This window comes from Phyllobates terribilis, unplaced genomic scaffold, assembly GCF_046119375.1.
Source record: "Phyllobates terribilis strain yellow unplaced genomic scaffold, ASM4611937v1 Scaffold_3__8_contigs__length_932513732, whole genome shotgun sequence".
NCBI classification, from domain to species: domain Eukaryota; kingdom Metazoa; phylum Chordata; class Amphibia; order Anura; family Dendrobatidae; genus Phyllobates; species Phyllobates terribilis.
This window is the reverse complement of record NW_027362763.1, coordinates 405399199-405422069: the sequence shown is the minus strand read 5'-3', so window position 1 is coordinate 405422069 and position 22871 is coordinate 405399199. Positions and strand designations below refer to the sequence as shown.

At 44.5% G+C, this 22871-nt stretch overlaps 1 protein-coding gene across 4 annotated transcripts in view; it reads right to left on the bottom strand.

The window, feature by feature from the left end:
• Positions 1-22871, bottom strand: part of MYO6 (myosin VI) — a 271734-nt gene that overhangs the window by 109530 nt on the left and 139333 nt on the right. For all 4 annotated transcript variants that reach the window (XM_073675590.1, XM_073675592.1, XM_073675593.1 and 1 more), the window contains exons 15-17: positions 6192-6264; positions 4320-4447; positions 1194-1289 (exon numbers count right to left, since the gene is read on the bottom strand). In XM_073675590.1, coding sequence (XP_073531691.1) covers positions 1194-1289; positions 4320-4447; positions 6192-6264 — 297 coding nt within the window. The remainder of the gene's footprint in view (positions 1-1193; positions 1290-4319; positions 4448-6191; positions 6265-22871) is intronic.

The following is a 22871-nucleotide window of genomic DNA, read 5'->3' as shown; positions in this document are numbered from 1 at the left end:
AATGTGTCAGGGGTTTACAGCGACAGAGAGGAGCCAGAAGACTGCAGCGTCTGATTTCTCCTACTCCTGCACTGATTAGAATCACTTCACCTTTATATTAAACTGTGCAGGTTTCTTCTAGCAGTGCAGAGGTTATTCTGTTTAGTTGAGAGCTCCTGGAAGCTTACCTGCCTCTCAGCTGTTCAGTGTTGGCCACTCACCGCTCCTATATATACTGGACTCTAGCTAGCAGGCAATGCCAGAGTTAGCTTCATGCTGCATGGTTCAGGAGCAGGTGGATTTATATAAAGAGTGATGCTTGGTTTTGGTTGTGTGCTTATCCTCCTCTTCTCCTATTTTGAGATTTCCCTTCCTTCACTCCCCGATGTTAACCTCTGTTGTTTGTGTGCATACATTTATATCATTGGTATTTTCCTTTATCCCTGTACATATTACCTTATTAGTCTGGTTGGTGTATTGCCATACACTACTACTCCCTTCTTTCCTGGGTGGGGGAGAGGGAAATGAGCAAGGGCGGATTCAGGAGCTCAGCAAGGTACGAGGCCCTGGCGTCTTCACCATTAGAAGTAATCTGGGGAACAGGGATAGCTAGGGTGTCCCTAGCGCAAGGGACAGAAAAGGAGCCCCTGGTCCCAGGATACTTGACAACAGAGTAGTGATACTATGTGAATGAGTGCCTACCACTTACTGTTTAACCACGTAACAAGATGGCAATTTTATTTCTGTTCCCACAGGTCTAAAGTAGGCCAAATGCATTGACAGTAATAACACAGTAAAAAGCACTGTTGTCTTTCAGCGCTAGGGTCCTGGGTACAAATCCAACCAAGGGTAACAGCTCCATGAACTTTGTATATTATCCCCATGTTTGTAGGGGTTTTCGCTCTTGCTCCAAATATATACTTTAGTGGTCAATAGGAATTAAAATACATTAAGTAAACTCTGAGCCATATAGGAGACAGAGACTGATGTGAATGGTGACAATTTCTGCTTTTATAGTGCCAACATATTCTGCTGCGCTGTACAAAAATAGATCAATAACATAGTTCCAGCTGTAAGTTTGACTTTCTAAGCGCCAACCCTGGAAAGCCAAACCATTATGACGACATTTCTAGAACAGATTTATTCATATGGATCCTAATCGTGAAAAACTGGTCCATGCAGTTAATAAAAATAAACCCACAAACTCATCTTACTGTTTCATAGCAGACAGCTCCTGCAAAATGACGGATAATGAAGCCTTCATCATCTCGGATATTTCGGTGAACAGTTAGTTTAGATTTTCTCGGGATCTGCAATAAAAGCAAAGAATAAATTGAATTGCGCCATTATATTTCAACACGCGCATGATACAGACATTCATAGCTTTATGGTGCGGAATTGTTTGTGACAATGCGCTGCAAAGTAAAACGCTACCTGCATGTGCAAATAACAAAAAATGGAAGACGTGTAATAGATCGTATCAACTCTAGTATTCATCACTGGCAAAACAAGAAAGCACTGATGCATTTTTATTACGCTGCTATTCCTAGCCTAAAATGCATCTTTATGGTCAGGTGAAATGTTTGCCTTTCAGAGTAGAGAGCAATTTCTCACTGCCGAGACTCAAGCTGAAGTCGCCTGCGCTTTCCCAGAAAGGGGTTTCTGAAAAGATTTAATTGGCAAAAGAGCAGCGTCTTCAGCTGCAGCCATGAAATGATTCTTTATTGATGCTGAAAATCAAGGATGTCATTTGTTTTGCATAGATAAAAAGGTAGCGCAATGAAGTCCGCTCACCATGTAAGCTGAACATACAGTACGGTGCTTACATCTCCAGATGGGAGGCATAAAAACAAAATCTATACACAGCAGTTTATCACAAACACGAGACACAGAAACGAGAACATTCTGAGGACAAACCACGCACAATTAAATTACCAATAGTCAGAGCCACTTCAGCTCACCCACGCACAGAACTTTCAGATTTATGAGCACAGCTAGGCTTTCTATACAAAGGACGGGAATTTCAAGGAAAATCATGTATTTGTCCGACTGCACCCTGAAGCTAAGCAGCGCAGATTAATACGGGATGAAAAGATAAGTGAAGGAAAAGTGAATGATAACTTTGACAAGTGTAAGAAGGGTGTATGTGGGTGGGAGCGGACGGAAAGGAAGAACAGGACAAGGCGGACAACTACAGGGAAATCTAAAAGAAATTTGTTTCTGATGAACACTAAACACTATTTTGAAGACATAAAAATGATAAATTTCACTGTGTATATACAGCGGGTGAAATAAGTATTGAACACGTCACTGATGTTCTAAAGTTAATATATTTCTGAAGGCGCTGTTTAATACTTATTTCACTCGCTGTATATAAATATAATTTGTGTTTAAAAAAATCCCACTATCGACACGCTTCATCTAAGCAATTATGAAGCACGATGGCTCACTCGTTAGCTTTAAATCAAAGTTCATCTCGTATGTTTTCTGGTGACTTCAGCAAGAGTATGTGGGCCTTTGGGCTACCTAGTGATGGTGGACCCTCTGTCTACTTTACCATTGGCTTGGCAAACAAAGAACATGCATACCTTGAACCGATAGGAATAATGTTGGCACTAGATAGACCTTATATTCTCTATTAGACATTATATAAGTAATAGAAGATAAATGATAAACCCATTAAATCTCACTGTATATGAGGTCAATGCTAAATACTTCTGTATTACTAGAATAACAAAATGTCCAAAGATCAGTGAACAAACTTGAAGAGTTAAAGGGAACCTGTCAGGCGGTTCATGTTGCCCAAACCGCAGGCAGCATGAATCACAGCCTGGTTGTACAACGGCATTTCAGAAAATATATACTTTGAAGATCCGGCCAGGAACCATAGCTAGTCCAGGTCCGCCCATGGCCGCCTCTCCCAGCACTGCTTCTGATTGATAGGCTTCTCCTTCACGTGCACATAGTGCCAATCACCAGCAGCAGGACTGGGAAGAGTCGGCTGGGGGGGTTATGGCTCCTGGCCAGATCTTCAAAGTATATTTTCTCAGATAAGCTAGAGCGCCGTTTATTGGGCAGCATGAATCGCTTGACAGGTTACCCTGAATAATACATAGTCCAGGATCTCTCAAGATTGGCTGTGACCAGGGTGAAAATGCCAAAAGTCGCAACATTTTTTAACAATTTAAACAGTTTTATGCCAGAATTCTGTCAAACACAGCTTGATGAATCAGACATGTAATACCGCAAAACAACCAAGGGTCTAGACTGGAATAAAACTACAGTATGCAGAAAACACTATGGAGATTACACATTTCTAAGCTTATGATGAAATTTGGAGCTTGTGTTGGCAAAGTTCATTCAAGATGCAGGTTTTTGTGGAGTCATTAAACATTCATATCATGTTGCATAATAAGTCTAATAGAAGTCTCCAATATTTTAATCCTCGTTCGCCACAATCAATTTATAGAGACGGTGAGGGGGGGGCATTAAACTCACAATTTAAGGAGAGCTATGAACGCAAATATTTGCAGATAAATATTTCAGTGAAATCTTGTATTATATAACTCCATTAAAGAAGTTGTCCACTACTTGGACAACTCCTTCTCATACCCCAAGATAAGCTCCAATAAAAAAAAAAAATCTTATACTCACATCCCGTACCAGCGCCGTTCCAGCGGTGTCAGCACTCGCGGTCCCGGGGCTCTCGTGCGGTTGTTGTGACACGTGACGCCGGCACCCAATCAGCGCTGGTGTCATTGTCCCCGCCTTTGTACGAACTGAACATGAAGAGGAAGTCAGATTAGCTGCAGCCCGGACTTCCTCTTCCTGTTGAATTCGACAGAAGGCAGGGCCAGTGACGCCAGCGCAGATTGGGCACCAGGCTCTCGTGTCATAACAACCGCACGGGAGGTCAGGGACCGCGAGTGCCAACACAGCTGGAACAGTGCCGGCACAGGAGGTATTCGCTTTTTCAGTTTATTGGGCCAAACATTTAGATCAAGATGTGGTTGTCCTAGTAGTGGGCAACACCTTTAAGCAGTTTTTTAATGGTTAGGCCACAAGTCCTATGATATTCCACCCAGCTGGGGTTTTTTAGACTTTCTGGTTACAAACCACTGGCTGAAGACCATGACCCTATAGGAAGATAAGAAATAATAATGTGCACTTGTGTGTTAGGAGAGCCCAACCTAAGAGCGGTACCTAAGCCTAGTGTGCATTTGTGCAGTGTATATTACAATAATTTACAAGAAATGCATATATTTTACCATATGTGCATCATCTAGTTTTGCCCCAGGTCAAAGTAATTACCCCTGTGACACAAGACGAGAATTTCTTACCGTAAGGCGGAAGTGGTTCTTATGTTTCTGGTGAACCATGGATGTGAAGTGTTGGTCACTAGGCTGAGGAAGTCTGTTCTCTTCGTCCAGTATATCCAGGATACCCACTAATTTTGACTCAATCAGATCTGTAGAAGAAGATGGACCATGTTTGTATGTCACATAAAAAGCATTGCCATATAACAGTGCGGCAAAGTTCCTGTGCTGCCAGCATTAGCAATGTTAAAGGAACGCTTTAAGATTCTAACATTTCTTCCTCCAGATAATTATCTCTGGAAAGAGAATTGCACATCTGTCTTAGGAACAGAAAAAGGAAATTAAAACCAAGGCAGCATTTAACTATTCCAGTCAGGACACTGAACTCATCTATATTAGGAATATGCTCCTGCACAAAACGCTAAGAGCATCTCTAATACAGAAATGGAGAAAGTTAAGGCAAGTCATGCAACTTGGAAAAAACACGAGGGATGTATTCCAGCTCCTGGGAAAAAAAAGTTTTCTTTACTCTATATAAATGTTAAAATTACATCCAAGGCAAATAAACGGAAAGTGACGCGTTTCGAACATACTCCAATGTTCCCTGTCAAGTCATGCAACTTGTATCACAAGAAAACAACTCCATAATTTAAGCTTTTTACTGCTTTAAGGCTTTAATCTTCCCATCACGACTTACAATCAATAATATATGATGAGCATTTTTTTTTCATTTACATAGAGCCATCATGGGCACTATGGGGGGACAAATGATTGAGCTGCCACTATTATATGTGGTGGTGATTGGGAATAAAAATTATGCTCTGTTCAAAAAATAACAACCTTTCATCTTCTGAAGTAGGCCTCCTGGCATTATTCCATCTGTAAGCTTTATCTGTCGTTCCTAATGGCCAATCCGCAGGCCGAGCATGCGCAGTTCCTGTCATCATAAAAAAAAGAGAGTTCCCCCACCTCCCCACCCCAAGTGTGCACAACGTATGTGAGACGCTCTCTGCGTTCACAGGTCTGACATCTGGGAGCGCGGGAAGCGTCGGTCTGCAATCGAGCTCACACAGCTGTGACCGCACACGTGAAGCAGAACAATCTCACCCAGATGTCAGACCTGTGTGAGCGCAGGTGGCATCTCACATAAGTTGTGCACACTGGGGGTGGGGAGGTGGGGGAACTCTTTTTTTATGATGACAAGAACTGCGCATGCTCGGCCATCTCATTGGTCACTAGGACCGACGGATAACGCTTGCAGACAGAATAACGCCAGGGGGCCTACTTTAGAAGATGAAAGGTTGTTATTTTTTGAACGGAGCATAATTTTTAATAACTGTAAATTACAAAACCATTTATTTCCAAGTTTTATGCTTAGCTAAATGTATTCTTTATGGGGGCACAACCCCTTTTACATGGGACTTTAGTCACACTCTTAGGGCTGTTTCAGATGTCCGTGACAATCGGTGTGATGTCGGATGGCAATGCACAGGCTGGCCCCACATCTCCTGACCCAAGCGCAACAGCTTCATGCTTTTCTATGAAGCTGTCCCTCCAGTCAGGAGATGTGCAGCCAGCCCATACATTGCAATCCGACATTGGACAGATTATCACGGACATCGGAAACAGCCCTAACGTGTGAAAGACTAAAGTCATGACTGTGAGAATAGCCAAAGATACGCAAAATGTGTTAGGTCACCAGTGCATTGGGTAATGAGCAACTCTTTGGATTGGAATTGTTGTCTGGCCATATTTGAGATTATAACTCGGATTTTATTCTAAAGGGGTTTTCCACAGCTTTATTGGATTTTAGCAGAGTGTGTAATTTATTATTTTTATAGCACACTTGAGCCATTTGCAACATACCCCTTTAATAAAGAATATGTATCCACTTACCTATACAGTCTTGGTTATCCACATAGTGCACCTCATTCACTCCAAGTCCTTCTTTCTGATATAACTCCTGCTCCTAAACACAGAAACACAAAAATTGTATAATTCTAAGGAACAAGGAGGCTTCAAAAATGGAAATACGTTTAACAGCATCAACCTCAACTTGCACTATATCTAAGTTTTCTGCTAGATAGTAACATCATTGAAAAAATAAAAGTCTAAAAATCGGGACAGACAGTGAAGACTGGCAGCAGCTGGCACATCCGCAGCACTAAAAAAGATTCACAAATGCGTTTGATCACAGCCGCTACAAGAGACCAAGAAGCGCAAAAAAAGCCTTGAGCCTGATAGACACTTTAATCTGATCAAAGGGGATCTTTCCTCAAATAGCGGTGTTACGATTCATGTACTCAGCTTGACAATAAGGTGAACAAATGCATTAATAGTATCGGCTGCTCTGTAGTTCAGAATAAAAATTAACAACCGTCACCTTGTATTCCGCACAAACATCAGTATTGTTTCAACCATGTAAAAAGTGGCAGGAATATTGGGCACCTGTCAAGTTTTACTATGACAAATCGGGCAATTACAGCTACATTTATGGTGCTGCCCAATTTCACTCAGCGCAGAACAACGGTACAGACAAGAAAAGAGGTGTGTAAGTTATCAAGAAGGTTGTGAAATAGTTTCCTTACTACTGGGTTACATCTTATTTATTTTACTCACTTATATAGCGCCATTAATTGCACAGCACTTTACATACATTATCATCGCTTTCCCCATTGGGGCTCACAATCTACATTCCTTATCAATATGTCTTTGGAGTGTGGGAAGAAACCGGAGAACCCGGAGGAAACCCTCGCACACATGCAGATGTTGCAGATGTTGTCCTTGGTGGGATTTGAACCCAAGACCCCAGCGCTGCGAGCCTGCAGTGCTAACCACTGAGCCACCAAGCTACTCAATTTTTTTTTTTAACAAGTTCAATGAACGCCAAAACAATAACCTATAGTGTAACTTCATAGTAAAGGAAATCTGTAACCAGGTTTTGCCCTTGAGAGCAGCATAATTTAGAGACAGACTGCGATTCCTGCAATGTGTCACTTACTGGGCTCCTTGCTTTAGTTTTGATAAAGCCACTGTTTCAGCTGTTATCACGTAATCTTTTATATTCATGATCTCAGGTTAACCCTGCCCACACTACTGATTGGCAGCTTTCTGCCTACGCAGTGTACATGGAAAGCTGCCAATCAGTGGTGTGGGTGGAGTAACACAGAGATCAGCATTCAGAGAACTGCTAGATCTGCAGCAGACAAAACAGTGAGTTTATCAAAACTGCAACAAGCAACCCAGTAAGTGATACATCGCTGGAATCAAGGTCCGGGTCTATGCCCCTACATCTTTATGTTTTTACTATTCTTAAGATGTAAAATGGCTTACAGGATAGGCGGCACTACGTGGTACGCTCTTCTGGCTGACAGCCATTTGCACAGTTTTTCTCCAGGAGCATTGCCCTTAAGTTTTCACAGCTGGAAGTATGCAAGAGAAATTGGTATTTTCGTCTATTTATTCAAGGAATTAACATAATAAATAGTAATTTCTTTACAGTGAGTGATCATGTCCACGTCACCATGATGGCTCTCCTGATTTTACTTTGACAGCTCCGTGCCAACTAGCAACAAGCTAGACCTTCCAAAGCCAAATAAACACCAGACATTTTTTGCTGCGTTTTTTGAGGATACGTTTTTCAGCTGCAAAAGCAGATCAGCTTTTTAAAAAACCGCATCACCTGAAAGGTTATTGAGCTCATAGATAATATTTTCAATAGCAAAAGTAGATTAGAAAAACGCCGCACAAACTGACATGGTCATTCTTTGTGAGGATCCGTTTTTGAGCCCAAAAACGGATCCTCACAAAACGATGTGTCTGAATGTCATATCTTGAAACCCATTGACTTTGCTGGGATGCCCAGAGACACTGCATTTTACTGCAAAAAAAGGATCCGCAAAAACGCTGTGTGTGAATCATGGCCGTAGCCAGCCCCTAGAAGTAGGGGCATGCACCTATCAAAACTCACTTGTATGCTGCAGTGTTCCTGTCCTGCACTGGCTCCAGACTGCAAGGGGCAATCTCCCCTCCTTTGTCCTGTCTTCTGCTGTCTTCACTAGAGAGAGGAGGGGGAGGGGTGCCTGCCCTGCACAGGATCCGATTCCTGGGACCCGAGCTGGAGAAAGTGAAAGTACTACTGCTCATCTCTGTCACAGGAAGGTAACTAATGCTAATATTGTAGGTGATTATTATGTGCTCTCTGTACAATGTGTGTGAACTATATGTGCGATATGTGCAATGTACTATTTGCTGTCTGTAGCTGTCATCTGTCTATCACACTCTATCCCTCCATCCATCTATCTATCTATCCAGCTATCCCTCCAGCTATCCATCATTATATTCTATCTAAATATCTTGATTATTGTATCATAAAAATTATTAAATGTCTGATGTTCACATTGTACTACAATAAAATTTTCACTTAAATATAAGCAATATATGTGGGAAGTCGGAGTCGTGGAGTCGGTGTAAGGGAAATTGAAAAGTCGGAGGTTTGGCTTACCGACTCCACAGCCCTGCTCAGTTCGGGAGTCTGGGGAGAAAAGAGAGAGAGAGAGCGAAATACAGAGAGACAGAGATTTTCCAGCTCCAAACTTTGGGTCCCCATTGATTTCTATGGGGTTTGGGTTCAGGTTCAAGTTCGGGTACAGTTCTTGTACCCGAACCGACCTTTGGACTAAAGTTTGGTCGAACCAGACAAACCCGAACTTGAGGTCCGCTCATCACTAGTCACATCTCTACTCCACGCAGATATATCCTAGAAGTGCCTACCAGTGAGTTGTAATTTAGACCTCAGGCAGTATAGCATGGACCACATTTGTGTTTTTCGGGAAAGGCATGTGCACATGAAGTCTTTTTCAGGTTGATTTTGCCTATAACCTGCCTGAAAAAAGCACTAAAAAAATCCAAAAAGAATAAATATGCACAGCAATGTCAAAACTACTTGTTGTGCACAAGTTCCATCTTTAGTCACTTCTTTCAACCGCTTCAGGCTTTGTAACCCGTAACATAGCTAAAAGGAGTGACCTTACGATACTTCAGGCGGCGCGAACTTGGAAGCTGTCACTATCTACAATTTTTTTAAAACTGATAATTTCATATAAAAAGCAGTAGCAAAGCCGCCTTAAAAAATCAGCTGAAGATGTCAAGGAAAATGCTTCAAGAAAAAAACATCACCGGCGGTTTCCTGAAGTATCTTCTGACTTAAAAGCTATGCGGGTATGACGGCATCTAAAATGTGCCGTGTGCACACACCCCAATAAAGGCAGCAAAACAAGCTAATACCGACATTAAAAAACATGGCCGCATTACGGCCTTCAAAATAAAGTCTTAAATGACTATTACATTCGACTACAATTGGATGAACATCTAATATGCAAGGAGTCTTCCAAATGGGCTCCAAGAGATATCGGGGGAAAGAATGACCTGGTCATTGGAATCTCAACCACCGAAACTTTTGTTCTCTAGGGATAAGTCGCTGTCAGAACAGCTGAGCATTCCTGTGCATGCGGGAGTGGGGAGGTGAAGACAGGCAATGGTCCACATTTGCCAAAAATGTTCAAATTCCCCATTCACCTAATTTTGACCCATAATCACCATTAATTAACAGACTTGTAGAATACTTGATTTCTGGTCAATTATCTCAAGTGACAGGTTTGGGTCCCCGAGGCCGCATATTACTCAGCTATTAGACAGCAACAAAACATGCAGGGATTGCTTGTGTTTGTGAGGCAATCCCCGCATGTTTTGTTGCGGTCTAAAAGCCGCGGGGACTCGAGCATGTCACTTGAGCACCGGCGATACTCGGTGCATACCCGAGCACCCTAGGCAAACTCTTGTAACGAGCACTTGCACTCATGTATGTTCTCCCCGTGTTTGCCTGGGTTTCCCCTGGATTCTCCGGTTTCCGCCATGATAATGTGGAATATGTTTACGCTGTATAAAAATAAAGCTTATTATAAAGATTATTATCACTAATTATAATGACTTGTAAGGAGATAATCTGTAGAATGTTGCCTCACCAAAATATATAAACAATAAAGTAAATGACTACATAAGCATATTCCATTTTAATAGGTCTTACCAAAAGAAGACAACAAATAAATAGAGAAACTAGAGAAAATAGCTAAAAGGAAAAACGAGGACGAGCTGCGCTGAAGGTTGCTGAACAAGTCACATCTAATCGAAGCACAAGGGGGGATGGTGGGTGCACAAACCAAGTGTGGGAGGCCATTCAAATGTTATTTTTTATTTTATCTGATTTAACGGCTGAAAAAAACAATATTGCGCACTGTTGGGCTTTACGTCTACTCATCAGAGTCAGTATTTCAGGCACACATACAATTCTATCATTTACCGGAGATCATATTTGCATACCATATGAAATTTTAATACTGCTGCATAATACAAGCTGGAATAAAATCACTGAGTCTTCCATTCTTGAAATGCCGCTCTCCATGTATTGTCATTTTAATAATTTACGGATTATTCTTACCCTGAGCCGAACGGTCACAGAACAGATTGTTTCGTTTCCAGAGCACAGGTAGATTCTGTCTAACTACATTTGTGTCTGCAGCCAGCTTCCAGGCATTGTGCAGTGGCCAATGGCTTCTCAATAAGCGAGCGCCAACACAATGCACACCGCCAAACACAGGCTCAGCGTGCAGCAAAGGCTTCTGGAAACTGCAGCATGCAAGCAAAATGCTTCACCAAGGCAATGGGAAGATAGAAGAACAACTTTCACCTAACACGCCATATTTCAATGTCAGCATTGACCACATTATTTGCTCAGTAGGCATTTACATGTGACAGAATGAGTTCTGTACGTTGAGAAAATGACAACCGTACCCCACGATTTTATGCAAATAAAAATCATTTATCACCGGCACAGTTGCAAATGAAACATCAGCACAAGACATCATGCTAATTGTGTGCATAGCGTGAAATGAACAATATTTGCCTTTCTGGTAAATGAACATGCCTCCAAGTAGTAAAATTAATGTACTGTCTATTAAATATGAATGACACTGAGATGGTGTTAACAATTTATGGTATATACTTTCATATAAGCATATTGAATGAATAGTAAATCAGAAGGAACATGTCTGCTCTATTGGAGTCCAACATTGGAGGACACACGATTACTAAAACTGGTCCACTTGGTGGAGAAGGGTTCTCTATAAGCTTGATACATAAAGTCTAGTTCTCTTATAAAAATAGGTAGTATTAGGATTGTAGTATGTAGTATTAAATGGGTTGTCCGAGTAGTGCAATTGTTAAGTAGTAGTAGTATTTGCAAAAAATAACACTCATCTCTGGTGCCTGTGTCTTCAGCACTGGCTCCCCCGGGATTGCGTGACATTATGTCACGCAATCCTTGTGGCCAACCAGCACTGGATTCACTCTCCCCACCTTGGGACAAATGACATACATCCAGAGGAAATGAGCGCTGCTGCTCTCTCACTTCTTCTGGACGTATGTAATTCAGCTGAAGGCGGGAAGAGTGAAGCGGCTGCTGATTGGCCGCAGGGATCCCTGCGAAGAGCAAGTGCTGACACCACTGGAACGGCGCCGACACCGGATGTGAGTATAGATGTTCATATTATTTTACAAAGGGGAAACAGAGATTAAGAAGGGGACAATCACTATAAAAATATATAAAAAATAGAGTTGGGAAAACCTTTTTTCAGGTCAACTAGGTTTATTGGGAGAGTAAAAAGCTTGGTCTAGTAAAGGCTCCAGTCTTCCATCTCTAGCTCCATTTATTTGAGTAGGGGAGGCATAACTCATAGCTATACATATGATACTGTCTATGTCATTTACCAAAGTATTGGACGGCAGAATTCATGTTAAAGGGTCAGGTATACCAAAAAGGTAGTCACCCAAAGAGGAAGTGGTTAGTAGGCAACCGGAAGATCTTGTAGCACAATGTACTACTAATATAAAAGCAGTTAGTAAAGAGTGATGGCGTGAAAAGTATTCAGAGTAAAGAGTTAAAATCTAGGCCGAAACCTAAACTCATATGTAATTTATATTTTTCAGTCATCAGCAAAGCTGTCATATTCACTAGAGTGCAGAAGTGATTGTTTTAACTTCAGCCCAAGACTCCTACCACCCCGGCATTTATATCCATCAGCAGTGACTAAGAGAATGAATTGAAGAAAGCCTAACATGACATTTGTCTGATTTATCCGCTAAAGCAACTGTATAATGTGTCACTGCCTCACCGATTCCAAGATGACAAGGATGTTTACAGCAAGGTATCAAAATCCGAGTCCATTCCCCAAGTTATACAGCGCCTTGAAATTAGCCCTTTGATAGACAAGCATGACAGCAAAGAGATCGGTTCCTGAAATTCTGAACCTGTCAGGTTCTAGTACAACAGTGTCCGTTATATAAAATTTACAAAGTGCGGAGAAATCCACCGAGTAATATTACTTGTGCCAAGTACATAATAACCATGTTCCATTATGAAAAACAGAATAGGGCAAAAGAGTGGAGGAGACAAAGTGCTCGGCAGAAAAGGAATGAGTGGCAAGAAGAGAAAGGAGGGCGAGATGTTAGGGGAGTTTGAGGAAGAAGCACTTGATGAAAGAAGATGGCCAAGAGCAAAGAGGAAAACAGCACTAATGAAAAGTGTATAAATGTAGGAAGGAGAGCATGCAATTACCAGAAGAGAAAGAACAGAGCACTCCAGTATGGAGGAGTCAGGAGAGAGAGCTGTTAGAGAAATAATCACTCCGCTGATAGCCATCTACTGTGTATGGGGGCTTCAGGAAGGTTTACACATACATTGTGGGGGAGATTTATTAAACCAGATCCTCCAAACTTCTAATGGAAAGTGCTGCACAAACTGAACTACAAATATATAGACACACACATACACATAATATATATACATATGTATACACACAAACACACAGACCTACATATATAGTGTGTTGAACATGTCACAATTCTCTAAATATATTCCTAAGGGTGCTAGTGACATGAAATTCTCACCAGATGTCGATAACAACCCATCCAATCCACACATGCAAAGAAATCAAACCATAGATGTCCATAAATTAAGCTGTGTGTAATAATGAGAAACGACACAGGGAAAATGTATTGAGCACGCTTACTGAAATTTATTTAATACTTTGTGCAAAAGCCTTTGTTGGCGATGACAACTTTTTTTTAACCTAAGGAACTTGAGCATGTGATACTGTGATCACTCATATAATACACTGCAATACCTTTGTATTGTAGTGTATTATGTTTGTCAGCATGTAACTGACAGGCAATATATTAAGCCCTGCCACTGACAGGGTCTGATACATGTAGTAAGACATGCTTTTGGATCCATTGTTTCGTCATTGGTTATCATGATGATGTATTGTCACGGGGTTGAAAAAGAGACAGAGGGAGCAACTCTATCGACAGTAGCAACCAAAAAAAAACTGTAATGTGCAGCTGAAACACACATTGGATGGTGCAGGTTCATTTTCTGAGCCTGCACCATCCCACAGAGCTGTAACAGCTTCACCATCCACAGAATGAAACTATCAGACCAGTTCTTATTCTGTGAAAGCACTCGATTTTCTAAATTGAGTTAGACGACGATCTGCAACAAATAGTCCATTAGACCTAACCTTTCTCTGCAAACAGCATCAGTATTCTGATGACTGTACCAGGACAGCAGCTATGGAAGTTTTAGAAAATGCCTGCCTTCCATCCTTATCTCAACTTTGTCCTACTTCGGGGAGGGAAAGTTTCAAGCAATGTTATAGATTCTAGGACCTTTTACATTGCAATATTTAATAATTAGTGTTGATCGAGCACTAAAATGCTCGGGTGCTCGAAGCTCGGGCCGAGCTCGCCGTGATACTCGGGTGCTCGACCCGAGCAACGAGCCCAATGTTAGTCTATGGGAGACCCGAGCATTTTTGCGGTGGCACCCCCGGCAGTCTTTTAAAAGCCTAACAAGTGCCCAAAACGATAGTGACAGTGCTCAAATGACATGGGGACAGCATGGGGATCGCCCCAGGAAGCATTTCTGACTCCCAGGTCACTGCTGTCAACAACGTGGTCAGAGGTATTAAGCCACTTTTACGGGCTCACAATAAAACGTTCAAAAACGAAACAAACTTTTTTCCTGTGAAATATGTTAAGGAATTTCTTTTCCAGGGTAAAGACTTGTGTATAAGGTAAAATAAATAACCAAAAACAAAAATACTCCTCTACACCTTGGGCTATGTTCACAAGTAGCATTTTTTTATGCGTTTTTGCACTTTTGTATTGCTTTCAACTGTGACAAATGCATTCACCGGGAAATGTCATTTTAACATTTTACAACATTATCTGGCCATGTGCTGTGTGACACATGCATAAAGTGCTGAAAAGACATGGGAACAGCATGGGGAAGACCCCTGGAAGCATCTCTGACACCCAGGTCACTGTCTAAAAGTGTGCCCATCATAAGTGATCCTTGCCGCATCAGAAGATGCAGACTTGCAACTATCCCCGTGCAAGTTCTAGTCCCAGGGCAGTGTTCAATTGTACCTCCCCCATTCCTTGCAATACAAGCGCAAATATGAAGTCTGCCACCCAACCACCCCCAGGCTGCAATACTATATTGCTTGCTTGCTTGCACTTGAAATTGGGCCTTTTAGGCATGTGGAGGCAGAATCTGGCCACCACGTCATGGCTGCGTTGGCGGCCTGGAATCCATACTCAGTCCCCAGCCGCCCGGTGGCCGGGTGTCCATGCTCGGTCCCCAGCCGCCCCACAGCCGGGTGTCCACACACTGTTCCCAGCCGCCTGGGGGCAGCCGGGTGTCCATAAACGGTTCCCAGCCACCCCTATTTCTCCTTGAAACATCCCCCCACACACTTTTCTTAGCCCGGCCTGCTTTAGGGCAGCATTGGACGAGCCCACCACAGAACCAGACTCCTCCGGTGGGCCCTGGCTTCTCCATCAGGAGAGTTGAGAGTGCCAAGGTGAGGAGCATGATGATGATGACAGAAGTTAGCATCTGCTTTGTTTTCTTTTAATGCAAGTGTAAGTGTGCAGCCTGCCACCCACCCACCCCCAGACTGCAATGCCATACTGCTAGCTTGCACTTGAAATGGGGCCTTTTAGTTTGGAGGAGGCCGAAGCTGGCCACTACCTCATGGCTGCTTCGGCAGCGAGGTATCCATACTCAGTCCCCAGCCGCCCCTATTTGTCCTGGTGTGCCTTATACATGAGATTAAGCGCGTATACCAAAACATTACCTGTGCCCTCCCCAGTGCATTTAGTGGGAAGGAGAGCCTATTCCGCTGTAGTGTGTGCATGCCAAACCCCTGTTCATGGTACATGCGAAGATGCCTCCCACCCTGCACCTGTCGTTGCAGACTTGCAACTATCCCCATTCAAGTCCTTGTCCCAGGGCAGTGTTCAATTGTACCTCTCCCATTCCTTGCAATGCAAGCGCAAGTATGCAGCCTGCCACCCACCCACCCCCAGGCTGCAATACCATACTGCTTGCTTGCTTGCACTTTAAATTGGGCCTTTTAGGCATGTGGAGGCGGAATCTGGCCACCACGCCATGGCTGAGTCGGCGGCCTGGTATCCATACTCAGTCCCCAGCAGCCCGGTGGCCGGATGTCCCCGCTTGCTCCCCAGCCTCCAGGGGGCGGCCGGGTGTCCATACTCGGTCCCCAGCCACCCCTATTTGTCCAGGTAACCTTTTCCACACTTTTCTTAGCCTGGCCTGCTTTAGGGCAGGATTGGCCAAGCCCACCAGACAACCAGACTCCTCCGGTGGGCCCTGGCTTCTCCATCAGGGGAGTTGAGAGTGCCAAGGTGAGGAGCATGATGAGGATGATAGAAGTTAGCATCTGCTTTGTTTTGTGGTTATGCAAGCGCATGTATGTAGTAGCGGCTAGGCCTGAGGTGGTCAGCGATTTGGCGCATATCCTACCTCCTCCGACGATTGCTGGATGTTTTCCTGCTACTATCCAAGTTCTATGACTCAAGCTAAAACAAAGCTTTAGGTGATAAATGATGCATGAGGTAGTGGCAAAGGAGAAAGAGCAGGAGGAACAGGGACCATTCACATCAATATCAGGCCAGTCAACCAGATAGGTCTTGTAGGATATGTTTCTGTAACAAAAGGAGCGGTTCGGCTATACAGTTATAGGGCATACAGTGAGTGCAATGCCTACCAAAAATTTTGAGGCACTCCAATGCCCCTTGGAAATGACATGGAGGTCAGAGGGCCTTAACTAAACCTTTTTTTCCATTTTTAGCAACTGGGTCTCCTGTGCACTGTTGGCCTAAGCAGTGAATGGAAGGCTTTCCAAAAATTATGAGGAACTGCAATGCCCCCTACAAGAGCCATGCAGTACAGCATATTACAAACATAAGTCCCATTATTGGGGAGTGGGTCTCCCATAGTATTTGCTTACGCCTTCCAAGCAAAAGCTTCCAAAAATTAGGACGGAGCAACTTGCAATGCCCCTTACAAGAACCATGCAGTACAGCATATTACAAACATAAGTCCCATTATTGGGGAGTGGGTCTCCCATAGGATTTGCTTATGCCTTCCAAGCAAAAGCTTCCAAAAATTAGGACGGAGCAACTTGCAATGCCCCTTACAAGAGCCATGCAGTACAGCATATTACAAACATAAGTCCCATTATTGGGGAGTGGGTCTCCCAAAGTATTTGCTTATGCCTTCCAAGCAAAAGCTTCCAAAATTTAGGACGGAGCAACTTGCAATGCCCCTTACAAGAACCATGCAGTACAGCATATTACAAACATAAGTCCCATTATTGGGGAGTGGGTCTCCCAGTCTTGGCTTATGCTTTCCAAGCAAAAGCTGACAAAAATAAGGACAGAGGAACTTGCAATGCAGGCACCCTGGTGGTATAGTGGTGGTGGAGGCTGAGGATAAGGAGAACATAAAACAGCCGAAATGAGAAAGCGTATAGCCATGTGTGGGTGTGAAGCGGTGCATGTGAATACACCTCCCGAAATAACACAGTGGATTTGACTTTATGTTACTCTGCTGTCATTTGGTGGTGATGAGAAGTCTGGCCCAATCCAGCCCTTGTTCATTTTGATAAGGGTCAGCTTGTCAGCATTGTCAGTTGACAGGCGAGTGCGCTTATCAGTTATAATTCCCCCAGCGGCACTAAAAACACGCTCCGATAACACGCTAGCGGCAGGTCAGGCCAGGACCTCCAAGCGAGTTCATTCCAAGTGTCCAGCTTGGATACCCAATAATTAAAAGGCACAGAGGAATCACGGAGGACGCTGGTAAGGTCGGCAAGGTATTCCCTCACCATCTTTTGAAACTTTCCACTCCTTGTGAGAGTACCCCACGCCTCAGGGCCTGTAAGCTGGGCGGGTGTCAGAAACCTGTCCCAGAACGTTGACAGTGTTCCCCTGCCTCTGCTGGAATGGAGTTGCATCTCTCTCGCCTGTACGCCTTGGTTGGGCAACGAACTGTGACCTCTGCCGCTAGCGTGTTCAGATGGGAATTTTTTAAGAGTTCTGCAGCAAGGGCCTTCTGGTACTGCCCCATTTTTGTAGACCTCTCCACCTCAGGAATAAGAGAGTGAAAGTTCTCCTTGTAGCGGGGGTCTACAAGTGTCACCAACCAGTAATGACTGTCACCCAACATTTTGACAACGCGAGGGTCACAGTTAAGGCAGCGTAACATAAAGTCAGCCATACGTGCCAGACTGGTAACGGGCAAGATTTCCGTGTCCTCCCCAAGATGACGACTGACTATGCTCTCCTCCTCCTCCTCCTCCTCCTCCCCCCCCCCTGTCCTCAGGCCACCCACGCTGAACCGACGGTATGACACTTGTACAGGTACTACCATCTACAACGCATGATAGCAGCTCCTGTTCTTCCTCCTCCTCCTCCTCTCCCTCATTGTCCCCCAATGCACGTTGGGATGAGATGAGGCTGGGCTGTGTATAATCGCCCACTACGGCTTCTTGATCCATCTCATCATACTCTGGCTGCAATGCCTCCTCTTTAATTCTCTGCAGAGAGCGTTGCAAAAGACAGACAAGTGGGATGCTGACACTAATGATGGCGTCATCGCCACTCACCATCTTGGTGGCCTCCTCAAAGTTTGTCAGGATGGTACATATGTCAGACATCCAGGTCCACTCCTGAGGTCTTATGTGTGGAGTCTGACCTGAATATCAACGGCCTTGATGCATCTGGTACTCCACAACTGCTCTCTTCTGCTCACAAATCCTTTGCAACATGTGGAGGGTAGAGTTCCAACGTGTGGGGACATCACACACCAGTCGGTGTGCCGGAAGCTGCAAACGCTGCTGCAACACAGCAAGGGCGGCGGAAGCTGTAGCCGACTTGTGAAAATGAGCTGACAGGCGGCGTACGTTCACGAGCAGATCTGGCAACTCGGGGTACGATTTAAGAAACCGCTGAACCACGAGGTTAAGCACATGAGCCAGGCATGGCAACTGTGTGATCTCACCTCGCCTCAGAGCCGCCACCAGGTTACGGCCATTGTCACACAAGACCATGCCGGGATGTAGGTTCAGCGGTCTCAGCCACAGATCTGCCTGCTCTTTCACAGCTGTCCACAACTCACAAGCAGTGTGAGGTTTATCACCTAAGCTTATGAGTTTCAGCACAGCCTGTTGCCGCTTGGCAGAGGCAGTACTGCAGTGCTTCCAGCTAGTAACTGATGTGGTGATATCTGAGATGGAGGCTGAACATGAGGAGGAGGAGGAGGAGGAGGAGGATGATGCGCAGGAGCTATACACTGTGGGGGCAACTATGACTGACATAGGGCCCGCAATCCTCAGTGTGGGGAGGACGTGTTCCGTCCCAAGGTCCGACTGGGTCCCGGCTTCCACTATGTTTACCCATAGTTACATAGTTACATAGTTTATAAGGCCGAAAAAAGACAAGCGTCCATCCAGTTCAGCCTATTTCTTGTGCACTGCAGCTATTCCGCAGCGTTGATCCAGGGGAACGCAAAAAAAAAAACATGCGGTATAGGCCAATTGACATCATTGAGGAAAAAATTCACTTCCCGACACCAATCTGGATTAATTAACTATCACTAAGCATAAGATGTAATTTTATTGTTCTCAAGAAAGGCGTCCAGGCCTCTCTTGAACTCATTAAGTGAGTTGGACATCACCACTTCCTCTCCCAGAGAGTTCCAGAGTCTCACGGCTCTGACCGTAAAGAATCCCCTTCTATGCTGGTGCAGGAACCTCCTTTCCTCCAGACGCATAGTGTGCCCCCTCGTCTTTGTCACCATCCTTGGTATAAACAGGTCATGGGAGAGATCTCTGTACTGCCCCCTGATGTATTTATACATGTTTATGAGGTCTCCCCTAAGCCTTCTCTTTTCCAACGTAAATAGGCCTAATTTTGACAAGTGTGCCGTCAGAGAGATGTACCGGCCCTGGCCACAAGCACTTGTCCACGTGTCCATTGTCAGGTGGACTCTCCCAGTAACTGCGTTGTTGAGGGCACGGCAGATGCTTTGGGACACGTGCTTGTGTAGTGCGGGGATGGCACACCGGGCAAAATAGTGTCGGCTGGGGACCGAGTACCGAGGGACGGCCACCGCCATAAGATTGCGGAAGGATTCCGTCTCCACCAGCCTAAAAGGCAGCATCTCCAACGCAAGCAGTCGTGAAATGTGCGAATTTAGGACTGTGGCCTGTGGGGCGTTAGCTGCGAATTTCCGCTTTCGTTCAAAGGTCTGGGATATGGACAATTGAACGCTGCGGTGGGACGTGGACGTTGATGCTGTTTCTTGAGAAACTGCCATAACAAGTGAAGACTGAGAGGAGGAGGCATCTTTACATGCAGTATGGACAGGGGATTGCCTTGCACACACAACAGGGGGTTCTATTGCACGCACAACAGTGGAAGAAGCAGTGGTGACACCCGCTGACACTGGTCGTGGACCCTGGGTTTCGCCCCACAAAGTCGGGTGCTTTGCTGCCATGTGCCTGATCATGCTGGTGGTGGTCAGGCTGGTAGTTTGGTCACCCCTGCTGATGCTGGCATGGCAGGTGGAACATATGGCCTTTTTGGGGTTATCAGCAGAGTCTTTAAAAAAATTCCAGACTCTGGAAGACCTACCGCTTGTACTGGCAACGTCCCTCGTGTTGGTGTTACGGGGAACGGTTGCCCGCCTTCTGTCTGCGGCCACCACACTGCTTCTTCCTGCCTGTTGGGGTACTCAGCCTCCCTCCCCCTGTGTGCTGCTGGCCTCACTCTGCATGTCCTCCTGCCACGTTGGGTCAGTTACTAGATCATCCACCACCTCCTCCTCTTCCACTTGCGCACCACGATGCTCCTCCTCACTTCCTGGCAATTGTGTCTCGTCATCGTCCAGCTCTTGTGACAAATTGCCAGCGTCAACTTCCTGTGGCTGTTCAAATATTTGGGCATCGCTACATGGGATCTCCTCTTCCACCACTTCAAGCGTATCAGGCGAGGGGCCCAAATATGGAAATGGACCAGTGAACAGCTCTTCAGAGTGTCCAAGTGTGGGATCAATTGCTGTCTGACGACACTCGGCATGGTGGGAGGAAGGAGCATCAGGGTGAGGAGGAGTATGCGGTCGAGACTCACGGCTACTAAGAGTTGACCGTGTGGAAGACAGACTGGAGGTGGTGGTGCCCAGGTAACTGGAAGTATTATCTGCTATCCAATTAATAACCTGTTCACACTGATCAGTTCTCAATACTGGTGTTGTTCTGTGCTTCCCTAGTAATTCGGTCAAGAAGTGGGAGCGAGAAGATGTGGCTGTTGGTTGTGGCACATTTTCACCTTGGCCACGGCCCCGTCCTCTGCACGAACCATCACCAGAACGTCCACTTCCACGTCCCTTGCCACGCGCCTTGCCCATTGTAAAGGAAGTAAAATAGCTTACACTCGCACTATCAATGGAAAAAGGGTAATAAGTAGATTAGAACCGTGGAAGAGGAAAACCACAGTTCTATTTCTCTGGCCTACACCCGACTCTTTTAAACAATCTGAACAATCAGGGAGAAACTATTACTGTTTTTCTTTACGTAAAAAATACCAAAACCTAAATAATAGAGATTTTTTACCGTGGGATGACAAAATCACAGTTCTTGTTTACTGGGGTATACCAGACTTTTTTAAATATATAGATTTGCGGCTGAACAGTGAGCGACACACTCAAACTGTGTTTTTTTAGATACCAAAGGCCCAAAACTGGATAGTACAGAGATTTGACCCGTGGAACTGCAAAACCACACTGGGATTTGTCTGACCTACACCAGACTATTTTCAACAGATATATTTTTTTGTCACAACAGTCAGGAGACACTACTGTTTTTCTTTACGTAAAAAATACCAAAACCTGAATAATAGAGATTTTTTACAGTGGGATGGCAAAACCACAGTTATTGTTTACTGGGGTATACCAGACTTTTTTAAATATATATATATTTGCGGCTGAACAGTGAGCGACACACTCAAACTGTTTTTTTTTTAAAGATACAAATGGCCCAAAAGTGGATAATACAGAGGTTTGAACCGTGGAAGTTGAAAACAACACTTCTGTTTCTCTAGCCTACACCTGACTATTTTCAACAGATATATTTGTGTCTGAAAAATCAGAGATACACTTTTTTTTGGATGGGGGGGGGATGGACACCAAAAGGTTAATAAGACGGGTATTTGTACAGTGTGAAGGAGGGAAAAAAAAAAGAGGATTTAGATGAAAAAAAAAGGATTTTTCCTGTCCCCTGAGACCTGGAGCTAAGTCCAGCAATTTCATATACAGGAGCAGCACACAGGACTGTAATGCAGCGTTTGCTGGTATAACCACTGCGTCTCCTATACAGCCTGCCTGCCTGATATCTGGGATGGATATTAGTCCTGAGATGGACTGTTTTTTTGATCTGGCAGCCTTTACAGACCCGACACTAACTATTTCGCAGTTTATATCTCTCCCTAAATCAGCAGCGCTGTCCCTACACTGTCTGATCCGGAGCGACTGTGTCCAAGATGGCGGCGCCCGGTTATAAATACTCGAGGTGACGCTGTGTGGCCAGCCAGTCACTGTAATGCCCACAACCAACATGGCTGCGGCATTACAGTGACTGGCTGGCAATCCCTGCATGTTCATTGGCTCTGTAAAGAGCGCCAAACACGCAGGGCGGAGACCCGAGCTCCCGCCCGAGTAACCCGGAAATGCTCGGTGCTCGCCGAACATCCCGAGTAGTGTGATGCTCGGGCGAGTACCGAGCAGTGTCGAGCATGTTCGCTCAACACTATTAATAATCCATTAAAATAACGTATTTCCTTGTAAAGTCTAAAGAATTCTAATTTAGCAATACTGGATGCCCCCTTCTGCTGAATTCTGTTAAATGCTGAAAAGCAGGGCAAATGCCAATCTTCAGGAAACATTTGTACAAATACTCATACAGTGATATACATATATAACAGAACCATGTTGCGAAGACACCGTAGGCTTATTTCCATAAATGTAGTTTAGACACACGTTACAGGCGGCATCTGCACTATTGTATCAGCTGCTTTACAAAATGTTCATAGGCA